At 32.0% G+C, this 25218-nt stretch overlaps 3 protein-coding genes and 1 non-coding gene across 5 annotated transcripts; 1 reads left to right on the top strand and 3 right to left on the bottom strand.

Annotated features, from left to right (window-relative positions):
• Positions 1-290: 290 nt before the first annotated feature.
• On the bottom strand, positions 291-4626 carry LOC100813633 (mTERF domain-containing protein). 2 transcript variants are annotated; one of them, XR_416994.4, is made up of 7 exons: positions 3573-4626; positions 2825-3233; positions 2402-2617; positions 2058-2165; positions 1354-1628; positions 698-1228; positions 291-560 (listed from the first exon to the last, which is right to left on the bottom strand). XR_416994.4 is itself a non-coding variant. In NM_001255205.2 (6 exons), the coding sequence occupies exons 1-6, from the start codon at positions 4223-4225 to the stop codon at positions 1015-1017; spliced, it is 1875 nt and encodes a 624-aa protein (NP_001242134.2). In that variant the 5' UTR covers positions 4226-4626; the 3' UTR covers positions 595-1014. The 2 variants fall into 2 exon arrangements, 1 of the variants encoding a protein (NP_001242134.2); NM_001255205.2 differs by lacking the exon at positions 291-560 and having other exon boundaries at positions 595-1228.
• Positions 4627-5926: 1300 nt separating this feature from the next.
• On the bottom strand, positions 5927-5998 carry TRNAQ-CUG (transfer RNA glutamine (anticodon CUG)). The gene has a single exon. It is a non-coding gene; the product is annotated as a tRNA-Gln (tRNA).
• A 3220-nt stretch (positions 5999-9218) lies between these two features.
• Positions 9219-9977, top strand: GRP (glycine-rich RNA-binding protein). The gene is made up of 2 exons (NM_001251444.1): positions 9219-9332; positions 9609-9977. The coding sequence occupies exons 1-2, from the start codon at positions 9219-9221 to the stop codon at positions 9975-9977; spliced, it is 483 nt and encodes a 160-aa protein (NP_001238373.1).
• A 5958-nt stretch (positions 9978-15935) lies between these two features.
• Positions 15936-18050, bottom strand: LOC100785292 (protein RADIALIS-like 4). Its single transcript, XM_003540631.5, has 2 exons — positions 17453-18050; positions 15936-16334 (listed from the first exon to the last, which is right to left on the bottom strand). Exons 1-2 carry the CDS (start codon positions 17725-17727, stop codon positions 16307-16309), a joined length of 303 nt encoding a protein of 100 aa, XP_003540679.1. The 5' UTR covers positions 17728-18050; the 3' UTR covers positions 15936-16306.
• Between the last annotated feature and the right edge of the window lie 7168 nt (positions 18051-25218).

Raw genomic sequence — 25218 nt, 5'->3', positions numbered from 1 at the left:
ACTGGCAGGGGCAGTGGATCAAGTGCTTAACTGGGTATTTATTAATAACACGTCTTTTGCAAGGGAAAATGAGGAACATGTCGTTTTCATATTAGTTACTACATAAACACATCCATGATTAGTAAAATAACTTAACTAACCGACAAAAAATAATTATCTATGGATCAAAATTAAGATCTGAAGGATATTTTTACAAACTATCTTATTAAAGGTCAGCATGCCTATAAAAAAAAGGTCAGCATAAATTTGTGATGCCTTGCAACGTTGGGATCATGGTCATCTGTAAATAATTTTATACATGGATCACTGTTTTTCATATAAGCGTGATGAAAATTGTGTCAACAAAGAGCTTGCTACAAAGTCGGTGGTTACAGAAATACCGGACCTAGATTTATATGGGTTTCATATATTTGACCTTCTGAAGAAGGATCAAATTTAACGTTCTGCCGGTAAGGAGAACCCAAATCTAGAATTTTGAAACACAAGCATATCAGATTACCGTGATTAGAAAGGTCAGACAGATTATTCAGTTGCACTAGCAATCAATGGTTCCCTTGCTCCTGTTACGGAAATAAACCCAAAGTCTAACAAATCAGGTAAAAAAGATCAAATGAAGAACAAAGCAGGCATGTAACAAAAATTTATCACAATAAATGTAACATGTACATTTACATTAACAGTGTGCATGAGCATATACCTCAAACCATCCTAGAGAATAATTGCAAAGAGTACACAGGTCAGGTCTCCACAACTCCGACATGGTCCAGATTCCAGTGGTAGTGTCATTGGTTCACTCTGCAGCAATTTTATCTTTACATGGGAGGCAGTGCAAGCCAAATTGCAGGCTTTTTTTTGTGTGTGTTTATCAAGACATGGGAACTCCTTTTCCTCCACTAACTCATTAAGATGTTTCTGCCCTATACCAGCTTCTATTAAGTCATTTAGCACCTCCATCTTTGTGAAGAACAATTATGATTATATGACAATCATTTTCTCACAAAGCAACCATTTTTTTTATGCCTGGGGTGTAGTCTCCAGTATTAACGTAGTATCCTCATTTGTGACAGCAGATTCAAATCTGAGGCGCTTTCTAATTATGCCCTTGACCATTTTGTTGAATTCTTCGTCAGTGCTAGTCAACATGTATCTTAGCTTAATATTAATCTGATTCTCCACTAGAACCTTATGTCTTGGGATAATTCGACCCTCAAGAGAATAGCTGAAAAACCTGTTAATGGCAAGGGGCATGGATAATAATTAGAGACAGCCAAGCAATGGGATAAAAAGACATAAAGAATAAAGCAAGGTTTTTGCAAATAATCTTATCTATGGTCATAAATATATTAGGGATACCTTGGAAACTCAATAAGATCTTGCAAAGGCCGGACCATTGTTTTTCGCAAATAAATATATTTGGGACGAAGGACATCTGGATTGTATCTGAGCAGCATTGGAAAATCAGCAATCATCTCACCCAATTGCCGAAGACGTATGCCAAGAGACAAAAAATATTTTACATTTAGATCAAGCTTATGTGCTATATTGCATCCCAACAGCTCAGGTCCAAGAGCTACAACCTTGGCGATATCTTTCTCACTGACTCCAGCTTTGGTCATCAAGAATATGACCTATAATACAAATATTCAAATTTCAGCAAAAGAGTCAATTGATGCCTCTAGATGAGCCAGTTTATTGACATATAATTATTTTAATTAATATGTCTATGCAGCAATTAATTCTACATGAAGGACAACTTAGTAGGCACTTGATGCACAAATTCCCGTTTATAACTCATGCTTTCTAGATGTGGTTTGAAGTGTATGAAGGTATGAGGTTGGTTACTGATAAATACAATTTTATCACTACACAAGTTTACATTCAAATTGATTTAATGCCCCAATAATTTTATCTGGTGTTCCTGAAAATAATATGAAGACTCATTTTTTTTTCTTTCTTTTTCAATTATTAACCAAAAGGACTATCATGGCACCAGTAAGGCATTGGAAAAATAACTTTATGGTGGCAATTTTCCATAGTTGCATAAGAAAAGGTCAAACCACTGGTCTAATCTTCTTGTTCAGACTGTAAGTGAGTAGAGGAGGAAACTTCACAAGCATGTTGCCAATCGCATCATTGCGCACCCCTATATCCTCAAAAAACCGTACCTTCACAATAAAAATTGTCAGCATTATCCTCAGGAAACAATACAGAAATCATTGGAACTTTTATTTCTGAATCTACTACACTTCTAGATCTCATGAGCTGGAGGAATGAAATAATGATAACAAAATGAAACCCCTGTATGAAGTACAAGTACCACTACTAAATTGTACCAGCTGCCACCTTAACACAAGCATCACTCAACCGATAAAAGAAACAAATAAAAACAGTGTTTGCATACCTTTGGCACAATAGTCATCTGCAAGTCAGCACAAAAGACCATTGGTTTAATGGTAAGCATTCTCCTCATACCATCTTGAGTGATCCCATAATAATACAGATACTTAACAAGAGGCTTCCATTGTTCTTCAATGCTGCATGCCATCAATTGTGGTCTAAAAGCAAGCAATCTGCCAACATCCTTAGTTTGAAGCCCAAATTCTTTTAAGTAATTAACCTGAAATTACAACAGCAGCATCAGACTTTATGTATATCTATATATCAAACAATCATCAACATGCACATCAAAAAAATCTTTAGGACTTTAAATGTTTTGATTTTGATAATACTAAAACAGAATAAACTAGTAGAGTATGAGAGAAGACAATGAGGATATATTGAAGGATGACTTTATTACTGTACATTATGTTAAAATCTAGTGTACCTTTGCATTCATTTCTTCCAGCGAATAGTAACCAAGAACTTTAGGAAAATCAAAAACCATTGTGCCAAAATCTTTCTCATTTAAGCCCATATCATGGTAGAACTGTGCACGATTCTTCACTTCATCTAAGCTATAAGACAATAACTGAGGACAACGACTAATGACATAACCCATCCAATCCCTCCTGACTCCATTGGACTCCAAATACAGAACAATCTCATCCAGCTCCACATGGCTGCGCTGGAAAATATTTTCCCCAGCATTCACCATTACAACACCGAGAAACTCTCCTTTCACATGTACCGATTTCAACCACTCGACAAAACTCCTGACAGCCTCAAGTTTTCCACTTGACATCAAAATAAGCTTCGCTATCCGGGGATATGATAGTGCATTGTGCTTCAACCATCTAGAGAATCAAACACAAGAATTTAAAATTGAAATTCCACACAGACAGCACATTAATAAACAACCAATGGGGATGATCATTCCCAAGGTTATAAAAAATGGTCTGTGGCCACGATTTGAGCCACAGCATCAAGGTTTATGGAGCAACTGTGACTGCAATTGCAACCACATTGGTCACATTTATCCACAATTTCCCCCCAACAACAAGGATCACGACAAAACTACAACAGCAACCACAATATGAAACCTGGATCATGACATTTGGTTTCACATGAACAAAAGAACAAACAGCTTACCAACAACTTGAAATAGCAACAACCATAGCAACCTCAGTCCATACCTAATAAGTGGCACAACTTTAGAGTCATCAATGACAATTTTGGCGCGCAAATTGAAGGTGGAGTTTGAATATTCGGGCAATCTCTTCAAGTTAGCAGCTTCAATCATGATGTAATCAATGAAACCGGATAACCTGCCAACCAAATTGGTAGTGTAAGTGATTCCAAACTTTCCCTTTCGCATGGCTTCTTTGAAAACCTCTTCAGTGACCTTCCTCCGAATATCGAGAGCGCGCATTATCATCTCCTTCTCCTCCTCCTCCTCGTCTTTATCATCACTTGATTGAAACAGAGTGCGGAGAGGGGGCAGAGAAGAACCCACATCGGAGTCACTGGGAGATTGAGCGTAGATGGAGCCAGGGAACTGGGGGGTCCTTTTTCTGACGAGGGAAAGCTCCAAAACCTTGACTTTTTCTTCGTGGGGCATTGGGTCTTGAAGCTCGCTGGGTTTGGGAATGGGAATGGGGTTGGGTGCCCCATCCTTGTGGGAGAGGTGGTGAAGGAGATATGCTGTGGATTTGGAATTGTGTTTGCGGAGAATGGAGTGATGCTCGTTTGGGTTTTGACAATTGAAAATGGTGCATGATGTTGAATTGCGCAGGGGAACAGAGGAGCAGGGAAGGTAGAGGTTGTATGTTTTACATGAAAAAAACATCTATTTTTTTTTTCTTCTCTTATTCGCTTGATCCAGCGCAAGACTCAATTTGAAGATGGTGGTGGGAATCGGCAACGGATAAGAGTTAACAGTTGCCACTCTTCAGTTCACTTTCGAGGTTTCGTTAGAAGCACAAGTAAACGAAGAACACGCACTCGCGCTTTTTTTTTTTGTTGTTGTTGCTGTTGGATAAGTTCACTTGTCCTTTTGTTTGGATATTAGTATATTACAATGAGGCGCAAAATATCCAAGTCTAAAATAGAGAACTCAGACCGATTTTTTCGTCTATATGATTTTCACTTTTTTTCTTTTCTTTTGCATTATTACTTAACGCGTTTATAATTTTTTTCTCTTATTTTTTTTTATCGTTCTTTTTTTCCACCCAAAATAGGATTAACATGAGAAATGATAACGGTATTATCTGTTGACAAATTTTTTCTAAGCTTTATTTTTATGATTATTTAAGAAAGCATAGAAATGATAACGGTATTATCTGTCTCTAATCGCGTTAAGTAGAAAATCGTGTTTAATTTTCGGCAAGGATTTGTAATGTGTTCTATGTCTTGACTCTTTATAGTAGGTCGAGATTATTCACTTAGTACCCTCTTGCAAATTTCATCTTTAACCTTGTGATTGTGTGGGATTTTGAGAGCATTTTATTGGGTGTTGAAGAAATAAAGAAACGCCACCTGTGAATCAATCCATAAATTGTGATATGTCCAAAAAGTCCCCAGGATACATGTTAAGGTCATTCATACCTAATGACTTAAATAAAGAATTAAATAAAGAAAACCTTGTTTTAAGGTTAAGATGTTATAGGTCGAGAATCACGTCTAAAGAAAGGAATCTTATTAATTAGTACTTTTAGATCATTGGTTATCAAGTTAAAAGAAAAATATATATATTTATTATAGATACAACGTAAAAAAAAAATCATAAACAATATAATCTTATACATCTTAATAAAAATCTTCTCTATTTTAATTTCCTAACAAATATCTTAAAAAAGACCTGTTAACATTGTCATATAAAAAACCTTGCTTTGATCAATGGCATAAGTTTTTGGGTGGGTGGCTCAATCATATCAATCTGTCATCAATAAATTGATACAGCAATGACAATTAAGCCTTTTCTCACTACTTGCGATCTGTTACGTGAATGATATTTTTGGTGACTGAAAGTACTTTCAATCATATCAATCTTAAGTTTAGTCATGTATTTGTCTTGTATACAATGATGGTGTTTTAGTGGATGATCATGGTGAGGTGTGGTTGGAAGTCTATTAAGGTTAGGGAAGGAAACATAATTGATTATGCCTCACAAAATTATCCTGGGCATCTCTTATCATTGCTACCAACTTATCATAGTTGTTTCCCTTCAATGTGATTTGAGATCTGTGTGTAGCCTGCAGAGGCAGAGAAGTATGGGTTGACTTATTATTGTTTTAATCAATTAATTTGTGATAAACTTTGTTTACCTCAAACCAGGTGCATCAATATCAGTTTGTGCCTAGCAGTCTTCCTTAATCTTATTATAATCTTCTTCTTGGAAAATTCTTTAACAATTTTAAATTCTAAACATGAAATAAAACATACTGAAATTAAGTATTAACCGGTTCGAACTTGTTTTAATTATTTAATTAAATATTGCAGGTCATCTCCACCAAGAACAAGTTACAAAACATTTCAAAAGATAAACTCAAGGTCCCACCGAGATTTGAACTCGGGTTACTGGATTCAGAGTCCAATGTCCTGACCACTAGACCATGGGACCACATTGTATACCTATATTATATATAAGTAATTTAAAAATAACTTAGTTCCGCTTAAATATCAGATACGATTTTTTTTTTTGGAAAGCAGATACTAATATTAACAAAATATATATATATATATATATATATATATATTTTGCGTTTTTAGTTTTATTTTATTTGAAGAGGAATGCTCAACTCATATTTTTTTTAAAAAAAATATACTTTTGGTTTTGATGATTTACTCACTTTTATTTTTGGTTCTTGTATTTTTTTAAAAAAAACATATTTTTTCCATTAATCTTGATCATTATAAGTTATTAATGTGGTTAATGATTATTAACATTAATAAGTGTGACATTAACAAATAACAACATCATGCACATCATAAAAAAGGTCATATTAGAGTATCTAAATTGAGAGTAGATTACCTAAATTGGTTTCGATTTCATTAACCGTTTGTATTTTTATGTGCAAGTTATCAACGATCGTGTGACTGAAAGATCCAAGGGATTTGAATTTGTTACCTTCGCCTCTGAGGATTTAATGAGAGATGCGATTGAAGGAATGAACAAGCAGAACCTTGATGGACGTAACGCCATTGTGAACGAAGCTCAATCTCGCGAAAGCCGTAGTGGAGGCGATGGCAATTACGGAAGTGGTGGTGGATAGGTGGTGACGGTGGAGGATACCGTGGTCGTCGGAAGCGTGGATATAACTGTAATGGTGGTGGTTTTGGTGGTGAAAAAGACTATTGTTACGGACCTTATAGTAACAGTGGATCATGCTATTCCCGTGATGGTTGTGGTGGTGAAAGCTTGAGAAATTAGGGCTTAAAGTTATAGATTAATGTTTATGGTTATGTTTATGTTTTGTGTAATTTTAGGTGTTATGATTTGGTAATTTGTCTTGGTTTAGGGTTCCTGTTTACGTTTTTTTTTTTTTTCCTATGTATGTATATATTGTTGTGTACAATCGATTAAATGAAATGATGGCCAGAAATTAGAGTACTACTGTCACATTTCAACAGATTTTTATTTGGAAAATATTTTAATTGTACTAATCATGGCCTTTGCTTACAGGTTTCGATAAGCTAGATACTTGCAACTTGATTAAATATTTTCTTTTTTTAAAACATTTTAATTAATTATGTTGCAAATTTGATCATAGTTTTGTAGACGGGAGATTGTTAAACTCTTTGCACTTCATGGACAATTTAACTCTCAAATTACATTTGGCAAGCTTTACAAAAAAGTAGTTATTTTGGCTAGAAAGTTATAAATGAGATTCTGACATGATATTTACTTATCTGACAATATCTTCTTGTTTGAGGAGAGGACAATATCTTCTTGTACCTTTGTAATATACATAATATGTAATTTTTTTTATGATAATAAAGATATTTGTTTTATTAAAAATGGAAATTATTATAAGAGAAATTCTATAATGAATTCAAAATGTATAAAATGAAATTTACAATTTACAAATAAATTCTTAAAACATTGAAATTGAAATATAAAAAAAATTAAATAAAATCAAATCAAATTTTCTGATAGAAATTCTGAAACGATAATTTGTTGTTTTGTCCTTTGTCATTTAAAAAGAAACTTTGAATAAAATATTTAGAATTTTTTTGGCAGAAATTTCCCTTATAAATCAAAATAAAGTCATAGAGATCATCAAACAACAACAATTACAACAGGCCATCAACCGGAAAAGGTACAAAAAGGCAATTGGTAACCAGGTCTACACTTAATATTTTTTCAAATTTTTTAAAATTATTCTTTGTTAATAAACATACAAGATTCGTAATCTATATAATTTATATGGAGTAGTAATCCATATGATTCATATGAATTCGCAATCCATATTCCCTAAAAAATATTTTTAAAGTTTTTTAATAAATTTAATTATAGTTTTTTATAATTATTACATTAAGTAGATTTTTGTTTTTAGTCTTATTATAATTAATTTTAATTTTGATCTAATAATGTATTTTGTTAAATATATAAATTTTAAATAAATATCACATGTTTAATAAAATTTATATATGGCAAAAAATTAATTATTAGATTCAAATTAATTATAATAAAATTTATTATGTAAGTTTAGATGTGCATTAAATATACATTAGAAATTTTAGTGTTATATATAACGATATTAATTATTTTATAACATAATTGACCCATTAGTTCAGTTGGTGACGATATAAACCATTAATTTTAAATTAATTCGTAAAATATATTTTTTGGAATTTTCTCTCATTGTTGGGTGTAGAAGAAAAATGGCTGGTGCGCATGGGAAAATTCCAAAAATTAAATTGGATCCTTTTATGTTAGGAAAAAAAGTATGCAACTAGTTTCATTAAAAATAATGCTCTTTGTTACATTAAACAAACGAATAACATAGTTTTAATAAATATCAAAATGATATATTATATTTTTTTATTAAATTTACTATTATCTTATTATCTATCATTTAATTTTATTTCAAAAAAATTATTACATAACATAAATATCTAACACATAAAATAAACATGACAATTGGAAGAGTCACTCATAATTTTTTTGAAGAAGGCAGAATAAGTTTATATCTAAAAAGATGGATTTATATTTATTAATTGAATTTTTTGAAGAAGGCAGAATAAGTTTATATCTAAAAAGATGGATTTATATTTATTAATTGTTATCGTATTTTATAGATTTGAATAATCCTGCAAGAAATCTATCTCTTATATTTTATCTTTTAAAAAAATTATTTTAGTTCAATATTATTGTCATCTATCATCAATAAAATATCATTTCATATTAAACGTTACATATGTTTTTTTATTTATTAATATAATAATATTTAATTTTTTTATTTATAATTTGAATTTTGTTTGTGTTTCTTATTTTTTTAAAAAAAATTATTTTAACCATGATAGTATGGTATTTTTTCCTACAAAAGTCTCGATGTGATTCATAGTATAACTAGTTCTGTGTTAAAAATTGAGTAACACTATCAAATTTGGGCCTAAACATATATTTCACATGGGTCCAAATTTGAGCCCAACATTTACAATGACCTAATTTTGAACCATGATTCATTTAGCTTTAACCCTAGTCTAGGTCCAACACGCGCGCCGTAACCCTGGTTAAAAGTTCACCAGCTATAAAACAATCGCTTGGGGTATGTATATTCTTCGTGCCAGTCTTACCCCTCTTAGTCCCAATTTTCTAGGGTTTTATTCATTTTCCGATGGCTTCTGCAGATGTTGAGTACCGTTGCTTTGTCGGTGGGCTCGCTTGGGCCACTGACGACCATGCCCTCGAGAGAGCCTTCTCTCAGTACGGCGAAATCGTTGAAACGAAGGTCTGTTTGTTGCAGGCATCACATCTGATCTCACACGATTCGGATTCGGAATTTTCTCGATCCCGTTCTGATCTGTGATCTCTGATCTGTTTGCGTTACTTGATCTTATGATACTTGTGTTACTATATGATTCTTTTATTACTCACGCCAATAGGTACGTTCATCTTCTTCCTTTCACCAAAGGCGAAGATCGATCGGCTTCTATTCGGTTCTGGTTTTGTTTTTTCGTGCTGTTTTGCTTTAGATCTGATAATTGTTTTACTGTCTTATGTTCAGATTATCAACGATCGTGAGACTGGCAGATCCAGGGGTTTTGGATTTGTGACCTTCGCCTCGGAGCAGTCCATGAAAGATGCGATCGGAGCGATGAATGGACAGAACTTGGACGGCCGTAATATCACTGTCAATGAAGCTCAGTCCCGCGGTGGCGGCGGCGGCGGCGGCGGAGGAGGAGGAGGATACAATCGTGGTGGCGGTGGATATGGTGGTCGTAGTGGCGGTGGCGGTGGCGGTGGTGGATACCGTAGCCGTGACGGTGGTTATGGCGGTGGCTATGGTGGTGGTGGTGGTGGTGGTTATGGCGGTGGCAGAGACCGTGGTTACTCTCGTGGTGGTGATGGTGGTGATGGAGGCTGGAGAAACTAAGGCTTGATGTCGTCAATTAGGGTTTATGATTATGCCCCGTATTTTTAGTTGTTGTGGTTTGAGTTCGAGTTTCTTTATGGTTTCGTGTTACCGTGGTTCTTGTTTTTGACCAATATATCTGGTTGTTTATAGTTGATTTAGTGAAATGATAATCAGTAATTGGAGTATCGAGTTTCTACAGGTTTTTAATTGTACGCTGGATGTGGAAAATTATTTTAATTCACTAATGATGAGTAATTTTATTCTGGTCAACACAACCAAAATAAATAATAAGCAACATAAATCAAAACCCTCACTGAAATTTACCATAAAATTACAGATAGTAATGTATCTTTCTGAGATATGTGAAAGATAAAACACGATTTTCGCGCTCAATGTTCTGAAAGAATCGGATCTATGAAATTGTGTAGATTGGTGAGAAAAATAGACACAACGAAAGGGTTTCATTTCTGATCTGGAGATCTGGAGAACCTTGGACATCCTTAAGGCAGTGTATGTTTAAAGCTCTGTTCAGCTGATTTGTTTTATCGACCTTTGCAAGGATGATTACAACTAAGCAATCCGATTCTACATAATTGTGATTGAATGCTTTCGAGCAAACAAAATCATGAGACCCAGAAAAATGCCCCAGTGTTCAGCATAATAGTACAAGAATCAATGTTATCTGCATAACCATTATTTCCTATCTGCAATGAGAACCGTTGCTCACAGCCCTATGAATCCATGGCAATACAATTTCACAAGTCCATCCTTTGTATAGAACCAACCATAATCCATTTTTGATGCTTTATGTTAAACTTCCGAGAGCCGAAATCCTGGAAGCTAAAAATTTCCTTTCGACTTTGCGTATTTAATCTGATGGAAAGCTTGCTGATGTCCAGAGGCTAATTGTTTAACACAAAACTAAATGCAATCCAATGTGACAGCAAGCACAAATGTCATTCGTGAAGGCTATTGAAGAAAAAACATCAGCAATGCAATCCAACTGTATTATTTAGATTAGGCAACAGCCATTCGTGAAGGCTATTGAGGAAAAAACATCAGGAATCATGGTGCTTATCATGACAATTTGGTATCAGCATGGCTCTGCTGTTCCCGTGAAGCTGAAGCATGTCCTTTGCAAGATCAATGGCTCTGCAACCCATGCCCCCCAAGTTGAAGGTTCTCACGTCACCCCCCATCTTGTACCTGCTAGAAACTAAAGAGATCATCAAACTAGATAATGATAAATATCATAACATAAACTTTTGTATAAAATCATCAGTAACACAAGACTGAAGCCGAAGCGTTTCTGTATCAATTGAGGTAAGTTTGAAGAAGAAACAGTTGAGTTATTTGATCTTCTATGTTTTTATGCATAATTTCTCTCTATCCTTCTCTAATGATGAAATGTTAGGAAGAAAATTTTGCATATAACTTGAAACTTTTCATGAACTCGAGTAGTACGAATAAGTTTATAACAACTCATACTTAAACCAACTAGATTTCTTGATACTTTTTCATTATAATGTCCTAAAAATCTTTATCCATTCTTAATAAGTAATGACCACATATATATATATATATATATATATATATATATATATATATATATATTTGTATCTATTTTAGCCAACCATGTATAATAATATTAATAAAAATAAGACTTGCGTTGCCAGCAAATTATACAATCAATCAAATGAAATGCTACAAATCGGACTAAATTTATCTTTATAAGATGACTGTAACCAAAATAACATGTTACAAATACATATAATATCATACTCAAACTCACATGCTAAAAAATATCTAAAAGTACCCGTTGACAATCATAGCAGTGAGGGAAGGGGTGGGATCGAACAAGCTGCAATTCACAAGGGCGATCTTAATGTCCTTTGGCTTGACCTTGGTGTTGGCAAAAACGTCATCGAGTGCGCCGAACATAACCTTCGCAGCCATGGAAGGGGTTGGGGGAGATAAGTCTCTTCTCCAAGGCCATAGCGCTGAAAGTCGAGGGAGGATTCGTTGAAGGTTCCATTGAGGTAATTAATAATGGTAACCCATTTTCACGTAATTGAGATTCACATCATGGAAAAGGTTGGGACTCATGGTATTGGTCACTGCTATGCGAATGAATTATGATGATGCCTCTGCATCTAGCACAGGTTTTATATATAGGGAAGGAAAAAGGTGCATGGCGCCAAAGAATAACTAGGTAACTCAACGTGACTGGCTTCAACTTCTTCACCTTATAACTGCATATCACAAACTAAGTGCTGAACTTAACTGCGTCTTGTGTGTTTTGGGCTGAGTTTTGCTGCTTTAATTGATCATGGCATACATGAATCAGCAATTGACTCGGACTTCTAATTTCAGAACAGAACAAGACAAACTTTTCCTGGTTTCTTCTCACTGCGTAGAATATTTGTATGTTGTCTCTTTTTCGTGACTTTTTTGCAACTCACAAGTACCACCAAGGCCAAACAAACAAACAAGGGGTATATATATCAACATATGCTTCATGTTAATTTCTCTTAATTTGGGTGCCAACTACCGTGTCATAAGTGTTGCTATCAACCTGAAGCTAGCATGTTGAGCATGGATTTTTTATTTTTTTTTCTGTCACCAAGGCTTAAGAAAACAATCGGGTATCAACATGGGCTTCATGTTTCCCTTAATTTGAGCAACGTCTTCTTGGCCTCTTCTTGGGTGACAACCACTGTGGCACAAGTGTTCCTATCAACCTGAAGCATGTTAGCATGGACGTTTTTCTGTTTCCAAACCACCTTAAGTTGAGCAACATTTTTTTTGGAAAAAATGTAAATTATATTAAACCCAAAATGATACAACAATAAACGGGGCATACACGCAGCTAGAGAAAATCAAAAGTCTCCCTAATACAAGAAGACCTATATCAAGATGCTAAAACAAATGCAATAGGTGCGCTTGTCTATACATAAGAAACTTAATCTTACTAATAACCTCTTACAAAAAATTGATAATCTTCAAAAATCAGTTTGTTCCTAGACAGTCAAATATATAGTAGACTGTAATTGTTATAGCGAGACAATGTAACTTAAGAACTGATGTGAATTTGTCTCTAATTAAAGAGTCAGTAATACGCCGTACAAAAGGAGTCAAATCACGAATGTCTACCCGTAATTAATTTGAGCAACATTTAATCCTTGGTCTTTGAAACACGCACTTAACAATGATAAACAATGATAAATATCTAACAAAAGAACAAATGTACAACATTAAGATGTATGATTAACAAGAAACAAATTACAACAAAGTTGATGACTTTTTCAATATAAACAGATAATATATAAATACATAAAATAAGAGTAAGCCAGATTTATGATTCTAATCTTTTACATTTTTTTATTTTAAAAGGTCGAAAATTATAAAGAAAGTATTTTTTTTAAAAAAAAATTCAATGCTTAAGATTGAATCTAAAAATAGGGGCATGATTTGTTCTTTGTTACTTAGCCCCAACTTATAGAAGGGTCTATTGACATAATTCTTAAGAATTTTAAAATTAACTAAGATGGAAATAAAGTTTTAGAGATTTATTTAAAAAAGTGTTTATACACTCGCATGTATTTGTTGTCACGCCAAAATCAGTTTTTTGTACGCAATTTCAATTCGAATCAAAGGAAGTCCGACAATTTCAATTTCCTTGATGACTAATCTTGCTCTCACTCTCACAATGCCACTGATATGTGCTCCCCCCACATACCCAATCTCGTCACGCCTAGCCTTTTTTTGGGCTGAATGCCTCAATCAGAAATCCACCCCATCTTTCCCCCAATGCTATAAAAAATTATTTAATTTCAATCTTATTTCCCAAGTTTCGTTTCCAGTGTGATTGGATAAAATTTTTCCACGCTGCAATTGGGTTGGTTGTTATATTAAAAATATGTCCCATCTATTCATCAGTAGATCTCCTAATGTTTTATTGATTTTGGTAGAAAAGTATTAAAAATTCCTTTTTATTGTGTCTATTGAAATTTTTTATCTTGAATATTATTGGGATAAATGGATAGATAGGATAAATGGATAAATAGAAGTTAGTGAAATAGAGTGAGATGGGATGGTATTACAAATTATTATTTTTTAATAAAATTTTTTAACTTATACAAAATATGGTGTTAAAAAAGAAATAGATAAAATTAATTGTTTTGACTCTTAATTCAATTCAATCTAAATGTTTACAAATGAATCGTTTTGAGTTAAGTTTTTTTATTTTATTTTAAAATTGATCCAAATAAATTCATTCAAATTTAATTGAGTTGAATCAAGGATTTAGCCAAACTTAATTCAAATTACATCTCTACATTAGATCTTTTTTCTCTTTTAATCAGGATGTGGCTTTTGTTGTTGATGTTGGGAAGGCTTCCACAGTTATTGGGCGGATACTACGATAATATTATGATTAGTGGGATATTGAGGTTTGATTTTAGAATCCTCTCAACATTTTAACTTATTAGCATTTAAAACTAACTAGATTAGTTTTTGGTAAGTTTCGTACTCAACCTTTGTAGAGGCCACGTCATTCGTGTCATTAGTACGAAATAGCATTCGTACGATAAGGCATTTTCCATCTCGTAAAGATGGTATAAAAAGATCAACAAACTTCTAGGGTGATTAGGATCCACAAATTAATGTGGGTTGGGCTCCTTTCAAATTCCAAATGTTAAGTTTGATCTTCGAGGATCCTTGCTTTATGGTTGTAAGCCTACTCCATCATATTTAAAATATAAGGAAAAATAAAAGAAACTAGTAGTAATTCGTACTAAGAATTTCAGTTAACTTTATTTATTTTCTTAATTTTATTTAGAAAATAAACTTTATTTCTTAAACTACTTTTCATGCTAAATGATGAAAGATTTCAATTTTATGAAAACTTTTTAAATGGAAATATTCTTTTTCTATTTTGAAGGTCATGTGATTAATATCATGAGAATCAATGAGTCATTAAAGATAAAATATAAATAAAATAAAATTATTTTCAAAATAATACTTAATTAAGATTTGAGAAGAGTATAACATTATTTTTTTATAATAAATTATACAATAAAATATACAATTATAAGAGAGAAAGAAAGAAAAGATAAATTTAAATTGAAAATATAATAAAATAGAGTAAAAGAGAAAAATAAATATAAAATATAATATCATATAAATTATCGTAAGTGTATCATTGTTATGATAGTTTTACCTCTGTTGCGTCAACTGTCTAATCAACGTGTGACAATAATTTTAAAGGTTGATAATCATTGTCAGAGTTGAAATTTGTGTGACGGTGATTTCATTTGATATGCCTGTTAGTTTTACATCATTGCATGTCTTGTTTTATGATTTTTTCTGTCCTTAATCACAAGCATTCCTTTGAGTATATTGGTATCTTAGCAGCTAGCTAGACAAGGATTACTTTTGTTTATAATACTGGTTTATTTTGGTCCTTCTACCAAAACTCGTAATTTGTAAGAGTTTAAGGTTACGAAAACCAAATGAAACTCAGATTAAGGTTAAAGCCATCTACGATCTTGAACAAGAAAAAATGGTTCACGTGAAGATGGGGTAGAGCTGCGTTCATTTGATTTGTACGAGGGAATATATTAATGGACTGGGTACTATTGTACTAAGCTACAAAATCAAGCCACTTTTCACTTTTCTCTTTTTATTTTGTTTCTGATAAATAATACAAATTCTGAAGCAGCTTCTTTAATAGGATACAGTAAGCGGTTTATAACATCTCTTTAATTTCGGTATCGGAGAAATCATTATTTTATTTTTGATCAGTAAGAAAAAAAATAATTTATTGAAATTTATAATAATTCACATATTTTATTCAATTAATTAAATTAAATCTCTCAACATTGAAAAAATATTATATTATTAGGATTTACATATAATTTTCACGTAGTACGTTATTAATTCTTTCTTCTTAAATAAGCAGACATGATTAGGTGTATATAAAAAATTGAAAATTGGTCTAGACTAGGTAATACTTTTTCTGCGTGTGTCCTATACCCGTGGGTGTTAACCTTGCATCCTAGTTGTGTTTGCTGTTATTCTAATACTATAGGCAAGTCCTCCTTTTTTTCTTTTTCTTTTTTTTTAATTTGTTAATCCTTTTTAAAGGGTGTGGAGAGAGGTTGGATGGGGAGAATATCCTGGTTAAGAACCTGTGCTGTTTCTAGAATAGGATAATTCATTGAAATTTGAAACAATCTAAATTACAATGGCAGGAAATAGAACAGAGAGGGAAGATATTTCCGCAGATTCAAGGATGGCCACATAAATTCTGCCAATAGCTGAGGATAACATAAACATTGCTTCCATCAATTCAGTTTAAGATACTTCAGAAGCCTGGGATAACCAAATAATAATTAAAATAAAATCAAACATGCGTGTATAAGAAAATATCAAACTAACAAGAACACCAAATTGTGACAAAAATGCAGACTACAAGAGAAGACGTTTGGTATGACTGAGTCAATTTGTTGTCACCAAATGATCACGTGATTTATCCAAGTGAGAGGGACTTATCTGTCTGATTGTGATAGAAGTTTTAGGTCCTTGTTTTTGTTCTGGTCATTAGGCTAGAATAAGTTAATTTTTGTTTATGGTAAGTGATTCATTAGGTCCCAGTTAAGATCATATGTTTTGTCATGCTCCTGATCATTTGGATTGCTATTGCAATGTGACATAATAATCTCCAGCTAAAGAAAAGTAAAATAATTGCTACATAATCTTGAGTTATAACTTTCGACTGTTGAAATATTTGAACTTCAATCATATTTCAACATAATCCACTTATGCAGTGCAACAATATTTTTGTTACTTGACTTCAATCAGTGTAATTAATAGTGTTCGCCACAAATTTTAAAAAAAATAGTATAACATAAAAAATGTTTTTTAGTGAAAGCAGTTACACCTAATTTTGCCTTTGCTAAGCTGTCAAATTGAATAGGTAACTAAATAATTGAGTGTGGAATTTTGAAACTGAAAAAATATGTGGCGCATAACAATTCATTTGTATGTCTCATCGGTGCAAGAAAATGGTGCTTCTAGAAACAAAGTTACGTGACGTGTAAAAACATTCAAAAATTGAAAAAAGGTGTCAATGATTTTAGTTAGTGGTCTCTTCTTTTCCTTTCTGTCTAGTGACCCAGTTGCAGGGCAATGCTACAGAAGTCATCAGCTGCACCTTTTTTATATTAGGATGAATTGTTTTGTATCAAATATGGTTTTGCAATATTGAAATGATCTTTATGTGTGTTGAACTACAACGTAAGTGAATCCCCTTTGTCTCACATTATGTATAGAGAATAGCTATTAAGAAGTGACAAAGAATGGAATAATGCATGCGTGAGAAGGATTAGAATTTAGAAGGGACTGTGAAAAATAGTTAGTTAATGGTAAGTATATGATTTGTTGTATTAAAAAAGATGGAAGTAGAGTTATTGTTTGGATGCATTAATTACCTCTCTTCTTCCTCAACATTGGTGCTGCTTCCTGTGGACTTGTACTTGGGAAGAGGAACATGACCAGACTCAATGTGTCTCAGATCCTCCAAGAGGATTTCATAGTGTCTCTTAACTTCATCTGCAGATTTTCCACCTACTGCTTTGGCTACATTCTGCCATCGGTCAGGGGTATCCTTGTCATATTTTGCAAGTGCTTTTTCAAACAGCTTGTTCTGTTTTGGTGTCCAAGAGGAGTCAGAAGCCTTTTGTTTGCTGAGAGAGCTTGACGCCATGACTGATAAAATGATAATCTAGGCTTTTGTTGGATACTAAGAGCCTAAGAAGGATTGTAATGTTGCACTTTGCTAGCTAGAAAAGGAAGAGAAAGATTAATGATAAGGGAAAAAAGAACAAGGAGTTATTTTTTTTAGTTGAAGGGAAAGGTTCTGTAAGAATATGCAGCTGGTGCTATGCTTATATATTGCTCAGGGTAGTGGGTTGTAGCTAATAAGGGAATCTGAATTGCCAAAAGTTGGAAGGTCTTGTGGCCCGTCTGCTTTCGAACCACGAAATGAAGTAGTACAAGAAGATTTTATTAGCCAAAGCCTACATTCAGAGAGGGGAATCAGTTTAAAACGAATCTGGTTCTTGAAAAAAATACTTGATTAGAAGCTTGATAGTAGCATATTTTGTGAAGCTTATTAATGCTTAGGAATTTTCCAACCTTTCCTTCAAGTAGTTTTTTGTGTTTTTGTATATATTCATTAATCAACTTGTTAGAATCAAAATGATTGAAATCAGGTGCGTGTCAGGTGCATAAAGGTTGATTAGAGATATGGGGGAACGAATAAACTTGTTATATTTAAAGCTCGACATTGATTGATTTAAGCATCAAATAAGGACTAAGGAGGACCATTTCTAAAAAATAAAGTAAAATAAAATCTTAATATCAGATGTTAAGCTACATACTAATTATGGCTAATACCAATAATAACGATTTGTGTCCCTGATTATCGATGATTCAACTTCTAATTGATTTTTAGATATAAAATAGAACAATTACGTATCAATATCATCATAAAAAAAAAGAAGAAATTAAGTTACATATAGGACTAAGAAAACAAAAGGTGATGAGATTATTAACATTCACAAACCGACCTGTTTCATAACTTGAGTCTCAATTTTTGTTTAACTGGTGTTACTCATAATATCACATGGAGAAAGTATATATATTAGTAGTATGTGTATTGCAAGTATTTCTTAGAAGAAATATAATAGAATCAAAGTATATTCTGATAGGTCAATTCACTAGCTGAACTGTCATGCAAATTTAATCTTCATTTTACTTTAATGGGTGCATCTGATGGAAACCGATGTAACACATAACATTGCTAAATTTATCAAAACTCGAAGTTCCCAAATTAGGTTAGCCGGGGTGAACATTAGGGAATCCTTTCTGTCATTTAGTGTTTGTTTGGATTGCATGAACTCGTTGACCTCTTGCTGGTCAGTGCATTTGCACTTATGTCGTTTATATTGTTTTGATATTAATTATATAAATCATTTTTGGACATGTAACTAAAGAAGGGGTGTTTGGTAGAGTATGATTGGTTTAAATAGTGTTTCTGTAAAATATACGCCAAAACATAATTATTGTCTAGGAGAACAATATTCGAAACATAAAACGTTGAGTGGTTAAACTTTATGGAATTTTTATTACCTTTCTGTTTAGTGTACGTGAATCTCCAACAATAACATGTTTTTTGGTATTGGCAATATGACCAGTACTGGGTCCTTTATCTCAACTGTAAATTTAAATCACCAAAGTTTTAAATTCCCGTCACGATTTCATTGCAATCCTTAAAATTATAAGAAATTGCAGATAAATATGGTTAATGCAACTGCAATAGTGGTCGCAATACAATCTGAGAGTTAAAAAGTCTTGACAGTGTGAATGAAATCGCGGTCGTAGATAACTTTTTACTGTATATTTAGATTAATATTTTGTAAAATTAGACGGCACACCTATTTAATTACATAGAACTGATCTAATTTTTAGTGAGACCTAAAACAAATTTTAAGAAGACTTTGTTTACTTTAAATGAAAGGTTATATGCTGGATCTTTTTATTAATATAGGTGACTTTTTTTGTCAACATGTAATATTTTTTACTTTATGGTAAATTATATTTGGTGGGTGGGTTTAAAGCTTTGAACTTTGGTTGTTTTAGTCTTGGACTGGCCTTGTGCACGCTCAACCTGTGCAACTCCAACATCAACACGGCAAAACCAGCAGACAAAAAGTAAAGAGAGTGAGAGCCTAAATTACACTAAATAACAACACATGGATGAACAGGTAGACAATTTTTATAATAATATAGATTAATTTTGAATAAAATCTATTCTGTAAAGTTTATTTTATTTAAAAAGTAAACAAATTTATATTTGTATACTTTTATCTTAAAAGCAAGTTTGCAATAAAATTTGGTGTAAATTTTTTATGTTAATGCAAAAGTTACTTTTAATTGCTTCTAGTCAAATCGAGTTTTTAAGCAAAGATAATTTTATCTAATTATAACCAAATATTTATAATTTCATAAAATCAAATTTGATTGAAACCAAAATCAATTATGATTATTCCCACCATGAAATCTAACACATTCTTGCAACATGCTTGGATACATGGTGGAGTAGTGGCAAAAATTGCATAAAAAACATGAAAAAGTACAAGTTATACAATGTAGAAAGATAATCCATTTGCTCTTTATGCAGTGCGACACCAAACACACACTTAAAACCTTAGAGATCAGATCCTTTATCTCAATTCTCAACTATCAGTTGCTCACTCTCCAAAGGCAAGACATGAAGTAAACCAAGGTGGCAGCAAAAATCTTAATTTTAACTAGGCAATTCATGTCAGTGTGCATCAAGTAAACTTGATTGGATGAGGCTCTTTGGTATTCCATCCAAGTTAGACTCAAATATTTGGCATCAGAGATAAGTGTTCATCAGGTATCTTAAAAAGTAGTGGTCATCACTCATCACTGACGTAATCTGTAAAACTCAGAAGAATCTGGCAAGAGTTAAAAAAATATTTTATTATGTTGAGTTCTGTTGTGAAATATTCGGAATTGGGTTTCCCAATCTTTGCTCAGAGCAACATTCCAAAAGGTTGTAGCTGGCTACCTGAAACCCGTACTATGATATCATACCATATCACATTGTTTGTTTCTGCATGTTTAAACAAGTCCTACTGCATTTGTTTTTTTTTTTTTATCTTTTCTCTCTGGTTTGTGGTTGGATACTTCAAGGATCGTGTGCCAGCTGATTGGTGGAACAGTGAAGTACCATCTAATTTCATTAGTCCATCACAAAGATAAGCTGATAGGCTAGGCTCTTTCAAGTTTCACTTTGTTTTCCATTATAAAATTAATAAATCACATTCTGCAAATAACCTACATAATCATTAATCGATCAAGTTAATGTAGTAATATATATGAAGAGCTTGTGCAGTCTTTTCCTATTGGCGTGATGTTAACCATGATTTGTTCAAGTCTTATGTACACGGTTAGATGCAAAATCATTCATATCTCTGTGTTAAATTATTACTTTAAGCTTTTGAATTTCAGATTCAGGACATGAACTCATGCACACGGCATATTAAATAAGATTGGTTTTTAGTGAACAATAGTCGCATTGATATTTCAACCTATATCTCATAAATACTGCCTCATCTCATTGCTAAACTGACCTTAGTGGGTTAGATTGTGAAATCACAAAGCATTTCTGTTTTTTTTTTTTATAATAAATTTAGTTTTTTTTTATAAGAAAAATTATTTCATTTTTTTTCTTCTAAGAAAAAAAATTCAATTGAATAGCATTGCTTAGCCCCATTTTTTTTTTCAAAACCAACAAAAAAATCCATTCTTTAAAATATGATCTTAAAAAATGATTATATTTTTAAATGTTTAGAAAAAACAGAAGCAATGCAAGAGCGAGATAATACAAAAAGACGACGTGATCTGGCCTTGGGAATACAGGCTACTGATATCTATACATGCATGTAAAAATATTCATGTTTTACCTTTCCTCAGCAAGCAATATTTATGGGATTAATTATACAAGGGGAAGTGGACGTTTAACAATTATTGTTGTTGATTCCTTCGTAGTTATTACAATACATGCAATTTCACCTTCCTTTTGAGTACAAATAAAGTGGAAGAAAAAAAATAAAAAATAAAAAGAAGATAGAGATAAAAAAAATTGGAAAGAAAGAAGTTGTTTTGATAACTAGAACTCATTAGAAGTACATCTTTCTCAATAAATGAGAAAAAATGATCTACTTTTTTCATTTTTTAATTTCCAAAAAAAATTTTACAGGACGCTTTTTTTAAAATAATAAAATTTTTACATTATGAAAAAAATAATGAAGTAAAATATTAATTTTAAAAATATTTTTCATATAATCTGTTTATTTCTTTTTACTTTCTTTTCCACTCATCAAAATAGTAGATTTTTTTATACTTATTTTTATGCATTCAAACAACATATCTATTTTACTATATTCCTCTTCTGTTTATATCTATATTTTATTTTTCTTATTTGGTTCATCTCTAATTCACTACTAATTAAAAAAATGTTAATATTGACCACATAATGTGGAGTAGATCACTTGTTGAAGTTCAAATTGTTGGGTCGGGTAGGCAAAACTCTGGAGTGATTTATACTACTTTTATTTTTATATATAAGAAATAAATGAAAATATTTTCCCCCTTAAATATAAGAAATATATAATCGCTTTTAAATGCATCAATTGCTAATTTTCTTTTATACCCTTATTTATTCTAAAGACTACTAATGAGATAAGTTATATTCATTAATGAAAAAAGTTATTCCTTAAAAAATGAGTAATATCATTAAATATAATCATCACTTAAATCATTTGATTTAATAGGTATCTTTGAAATAAAATTTAAATTTATAATATTATTAATTAAAACTAATTATTTTTATTAATTTTGATGAATTAAGTATAAGAACAAAAGTAATATTTAACGGATTGGGCGAGGAACCATAACCAGAACTCAGACACCTCTTGTTGGGTTGTGGGAATTAAAAAATACTATGCATTCAATGAACTATATATGTAAGGAATCATATATATAGTAGCTTTCATAACACCTAGAGCTGAGTCATTAGGTCTGTCTTTTTGCTCTCACAAGTTTTTCGCACTTTCTCTGCTTGTTTTCACCATGAAACTTATTCATACCGTAACACTCGTTGTGATTAAGTTATGTAGATTGCTATTGTATTGGAATAAGATGAGACTTGTCGCTGACTTTTATATATTTTGGATTGATCATATAACTAGTAGATGCCACACTTTTGACATATATCTTTATCTTCGATTAGATATATTTAAATTTGAAGCTAATTCAACTTAAAAAATTAATTCATGAAATAAGAATTATCTTGCATTTTTATATTATGCATTCTCTAGTTTTGTATATATTTAAAGTTTAAATTCCTTATTTCCAATTTCTCACTCATCTTTAATTTATATGTAAAATAAGAATTATTATTATTTTATTTTTTTAAAAAAGACTGCTCTCTCGCTAGTACAATGAAAGAAATTCTATATTTTTTTATTAAAAAAGAATAAGGCTTCCTATCTCCTGTTCTTGGCCATAGCACGAGTGCACGACCAGAAAGTACTGCAGAAAGATACCATTCTGCCCATGGTTCATGGTTAAGAGTTGTCCACATTGTTGCAAAGGCAATTAGAGTTTTAGTCTACAAACAAACATCGATTCAAACACAAGTTGACGTAGCTAGTTAATTTACTCTTTTTAATTCTGAAGGAGTCAAAAAATTTGATTCACTCTACCTTTCCTTTTTTTTTCGTGTTTTCTAAATCCTCTAATCATCGCCACCCCACCTAGCACATTTTGTGACATAAACGTTGGAAAAAGTTCTATTCAATATTCATGAATTATTAATTATTCTCTTTAATGGAACTATATAATACGGTGGAGTGGTCCTGACTCGCAAGGTCTAAAATTTGTATAGTGTAGGTTAAGTGAATTGTGAGTGTCTACATTGCTCACCAAAAACTAAGGTCCCAGATCTTTGGGGGGTATTAAATGTCACAAAAAGGAACTTAGTAATTCACCACTCATATATACCTGGTCCCTGCAATCTCGCAAAAATTTCAAAGAGAATCTTAAAGAGATAGAGTACGTAATTGCAAAGTAGAGACAGTGTTCTTTACACCATGAGGGCGTAATGGAGATAAGTAGATAAAGGTTCCAATTTTTGGAACCAACCATTTAGAATGTTCATATATATCGGCTCACATAGGTGTTGCTTAATAGGTGAAAATTGTTTTTCTATGCTAAAAGTGTAGTGGAAAAAGAGGAGGGAGGTAGTTGTAAAATAAAAAGGTATATAAAGGTGTGTGGGCGTTGATAATGTATTTGAGGCTCATATTGATTCCTCAAGATATGGTGCTTTTCCCCAAGATGAGAGGGTTGAGACATGAAAGTTCAGTCATGCCACTTGATTTGGATGCAAGCACTAGGTGTTGACATTTCAATGCAAGGGCCGGGATAAATGCTACAGTAAAAACTAAAAAGCTCATTTTCCCCCTTTTTCTTTTAATTATTGGGATGAAACAAAATGCTAGTTAAAAAATTACAATAACTATATTAAATAATGATGATTTTAGGAGTTATTCTTTTTGTTACAAATTGATTGATGTTTAAAGTTTTGTTTACACAAATTAAGAAAGTTAATTATTCTAAAATAATTTTTTTTATTAGGGACCAATTTTACTAAAACATTTTATTCTCTTTGTTAATTTCTATAAATGTATTATTAATTATTTTAAGAAAATATTATTTATTAGGGGACAAAATTGAAATAAAGTTTTAATATTTCATTCAAAAATTAAAACATCAATCAATATAAAATTATTTGAATGCTAAAACAATATCAATTTAAATTGAGGGATATTTTTATCCGGAACATTTTTATGAGTTTTTATTCAACAAGAATGTTTTTAGGAATTTTTTTTAATCTCTTATCTTTGAAACTATATTTTTATCTTTATTTAAAATTGATATTGTTTGCCTAATATCGAAAGAAAAAAAGAAGAAGTTTATTTTGCCCCAGTGTAGAAATACTCATGCATGAAAAGGATCTCTGTTGTAGCTTGTTTTATTTTAGTGGGCCAAGCATGGGTTCCATTCTTGAGTTGAATGTCCCAAACCTATCTAAAGTGGGCTTTTCCTTTAACTTCTTCAGTCCATTAACAACTTTCTACCGCATAATCGTGGCAATTACTTCCTGCACCTTCGCGTTAATTATATTTGTTTTTTTTTTTTTTACAAATTCCCGAAACTACCTTGCAGCATATAATATAACTATTATCTCCACACAATAAAAAATATAAAATAACTATTATTTAGTTATTTTTTTGGAATGACAAATACAGAATACATAAAAATTGTGAAAATTAAATTACTTTCTGATAATTACTAATTAAGCAATTCAAAAAGCAATATTTTAGTACTCACGACTTACATGGGTCATTTGTGGACTACAACCTATATATCCACTTCAATCATGTATAGACATGACAAAGAAAGACTAAATTTTGCCTGACAAAGATTATAAGGAAGTCTATCCAGAAATATTTGTTCAGTCATATAATAAATCTTTTTTAAGGTTTCAGACTCAGTCCTACAAGTTTTCCTTCTTCACGTAGCTATGCCATTAAATTAA

This window comes from Glycine max, chromosome 12, assembly GCF_000004515.6.
Source record: "Glycine max cultivar Williams 82 chromosome 12, Glycine_max_v4.0, whole genome shotgun sequence".
Lineage (NCBI taxonomy): Eukaryota > Viridiplantae > Streptophyta > Magnoliopsida > Fabales > Fabaceae > Glycine > Glycine max.
This window is presented reverse-complemented; position numbering and strand designations above follow the sequence as displayed.

What these genes read in the sequence shown, in the direction of transcription:
- LOC100813633 (NM_001255205.2), bottom strand. Translation starts at nt 4,225, where the DNA reads ATGTTTTTTTCATGTAAAACATACAACCTCTACCTTCCCTGCTCCTCT. An exon ending in ACAAGAAGATTAGACCAGTG is followed by an intron (nt 1,629 to 2,057) that starts GTTTGACCTTTT and finishes TTTGTATTATAG; the next exon opens with GTCATATTCTTGATGACCAA. An exon ending in GATCTTATTGAGTTTCCAAG is followed by an intron (nt 1,229 to 1,353) that starts GTATCCCTAATA and finishes TGCCATTAACAG; the next exon opens with GTTTTTCAGCTATTCTCTTG.
- GRP (NM_001251444.1), top strand. Translation starts at nt 9,219, where the DNA reads ATGGCTTCTGCAGATGTTGAGTACCGTTGCTTTGTCGGTGGGCTCGCT. An exon ending in GCGAAATCGTTGAAACGAAG is followed by an intron (nt 9,333 to 9,608) that starts GTCTGTTTGTTG and finishes TCTTATGTTCAG; the next exon opens with ATTATCAACGATCGTGAGAC.
- LOC100785292 (XM_003540631.5), bottom strand. Translation starts at nt 17,727, where the DNA reads ATGGCGTCAAGCTCTCTCAGCAAACAAAAGGCTTCTGACTCCTCTTGG. An exon ending in AATGTTGAGGAAGAAGAGAG is followed by an intron (nt 16,335 to 17,452) that starts GTAATTAATGCA and finishes TGGTTATCCCAG; the next exon opens with GCTTCTGAAGTATCTTAAAC.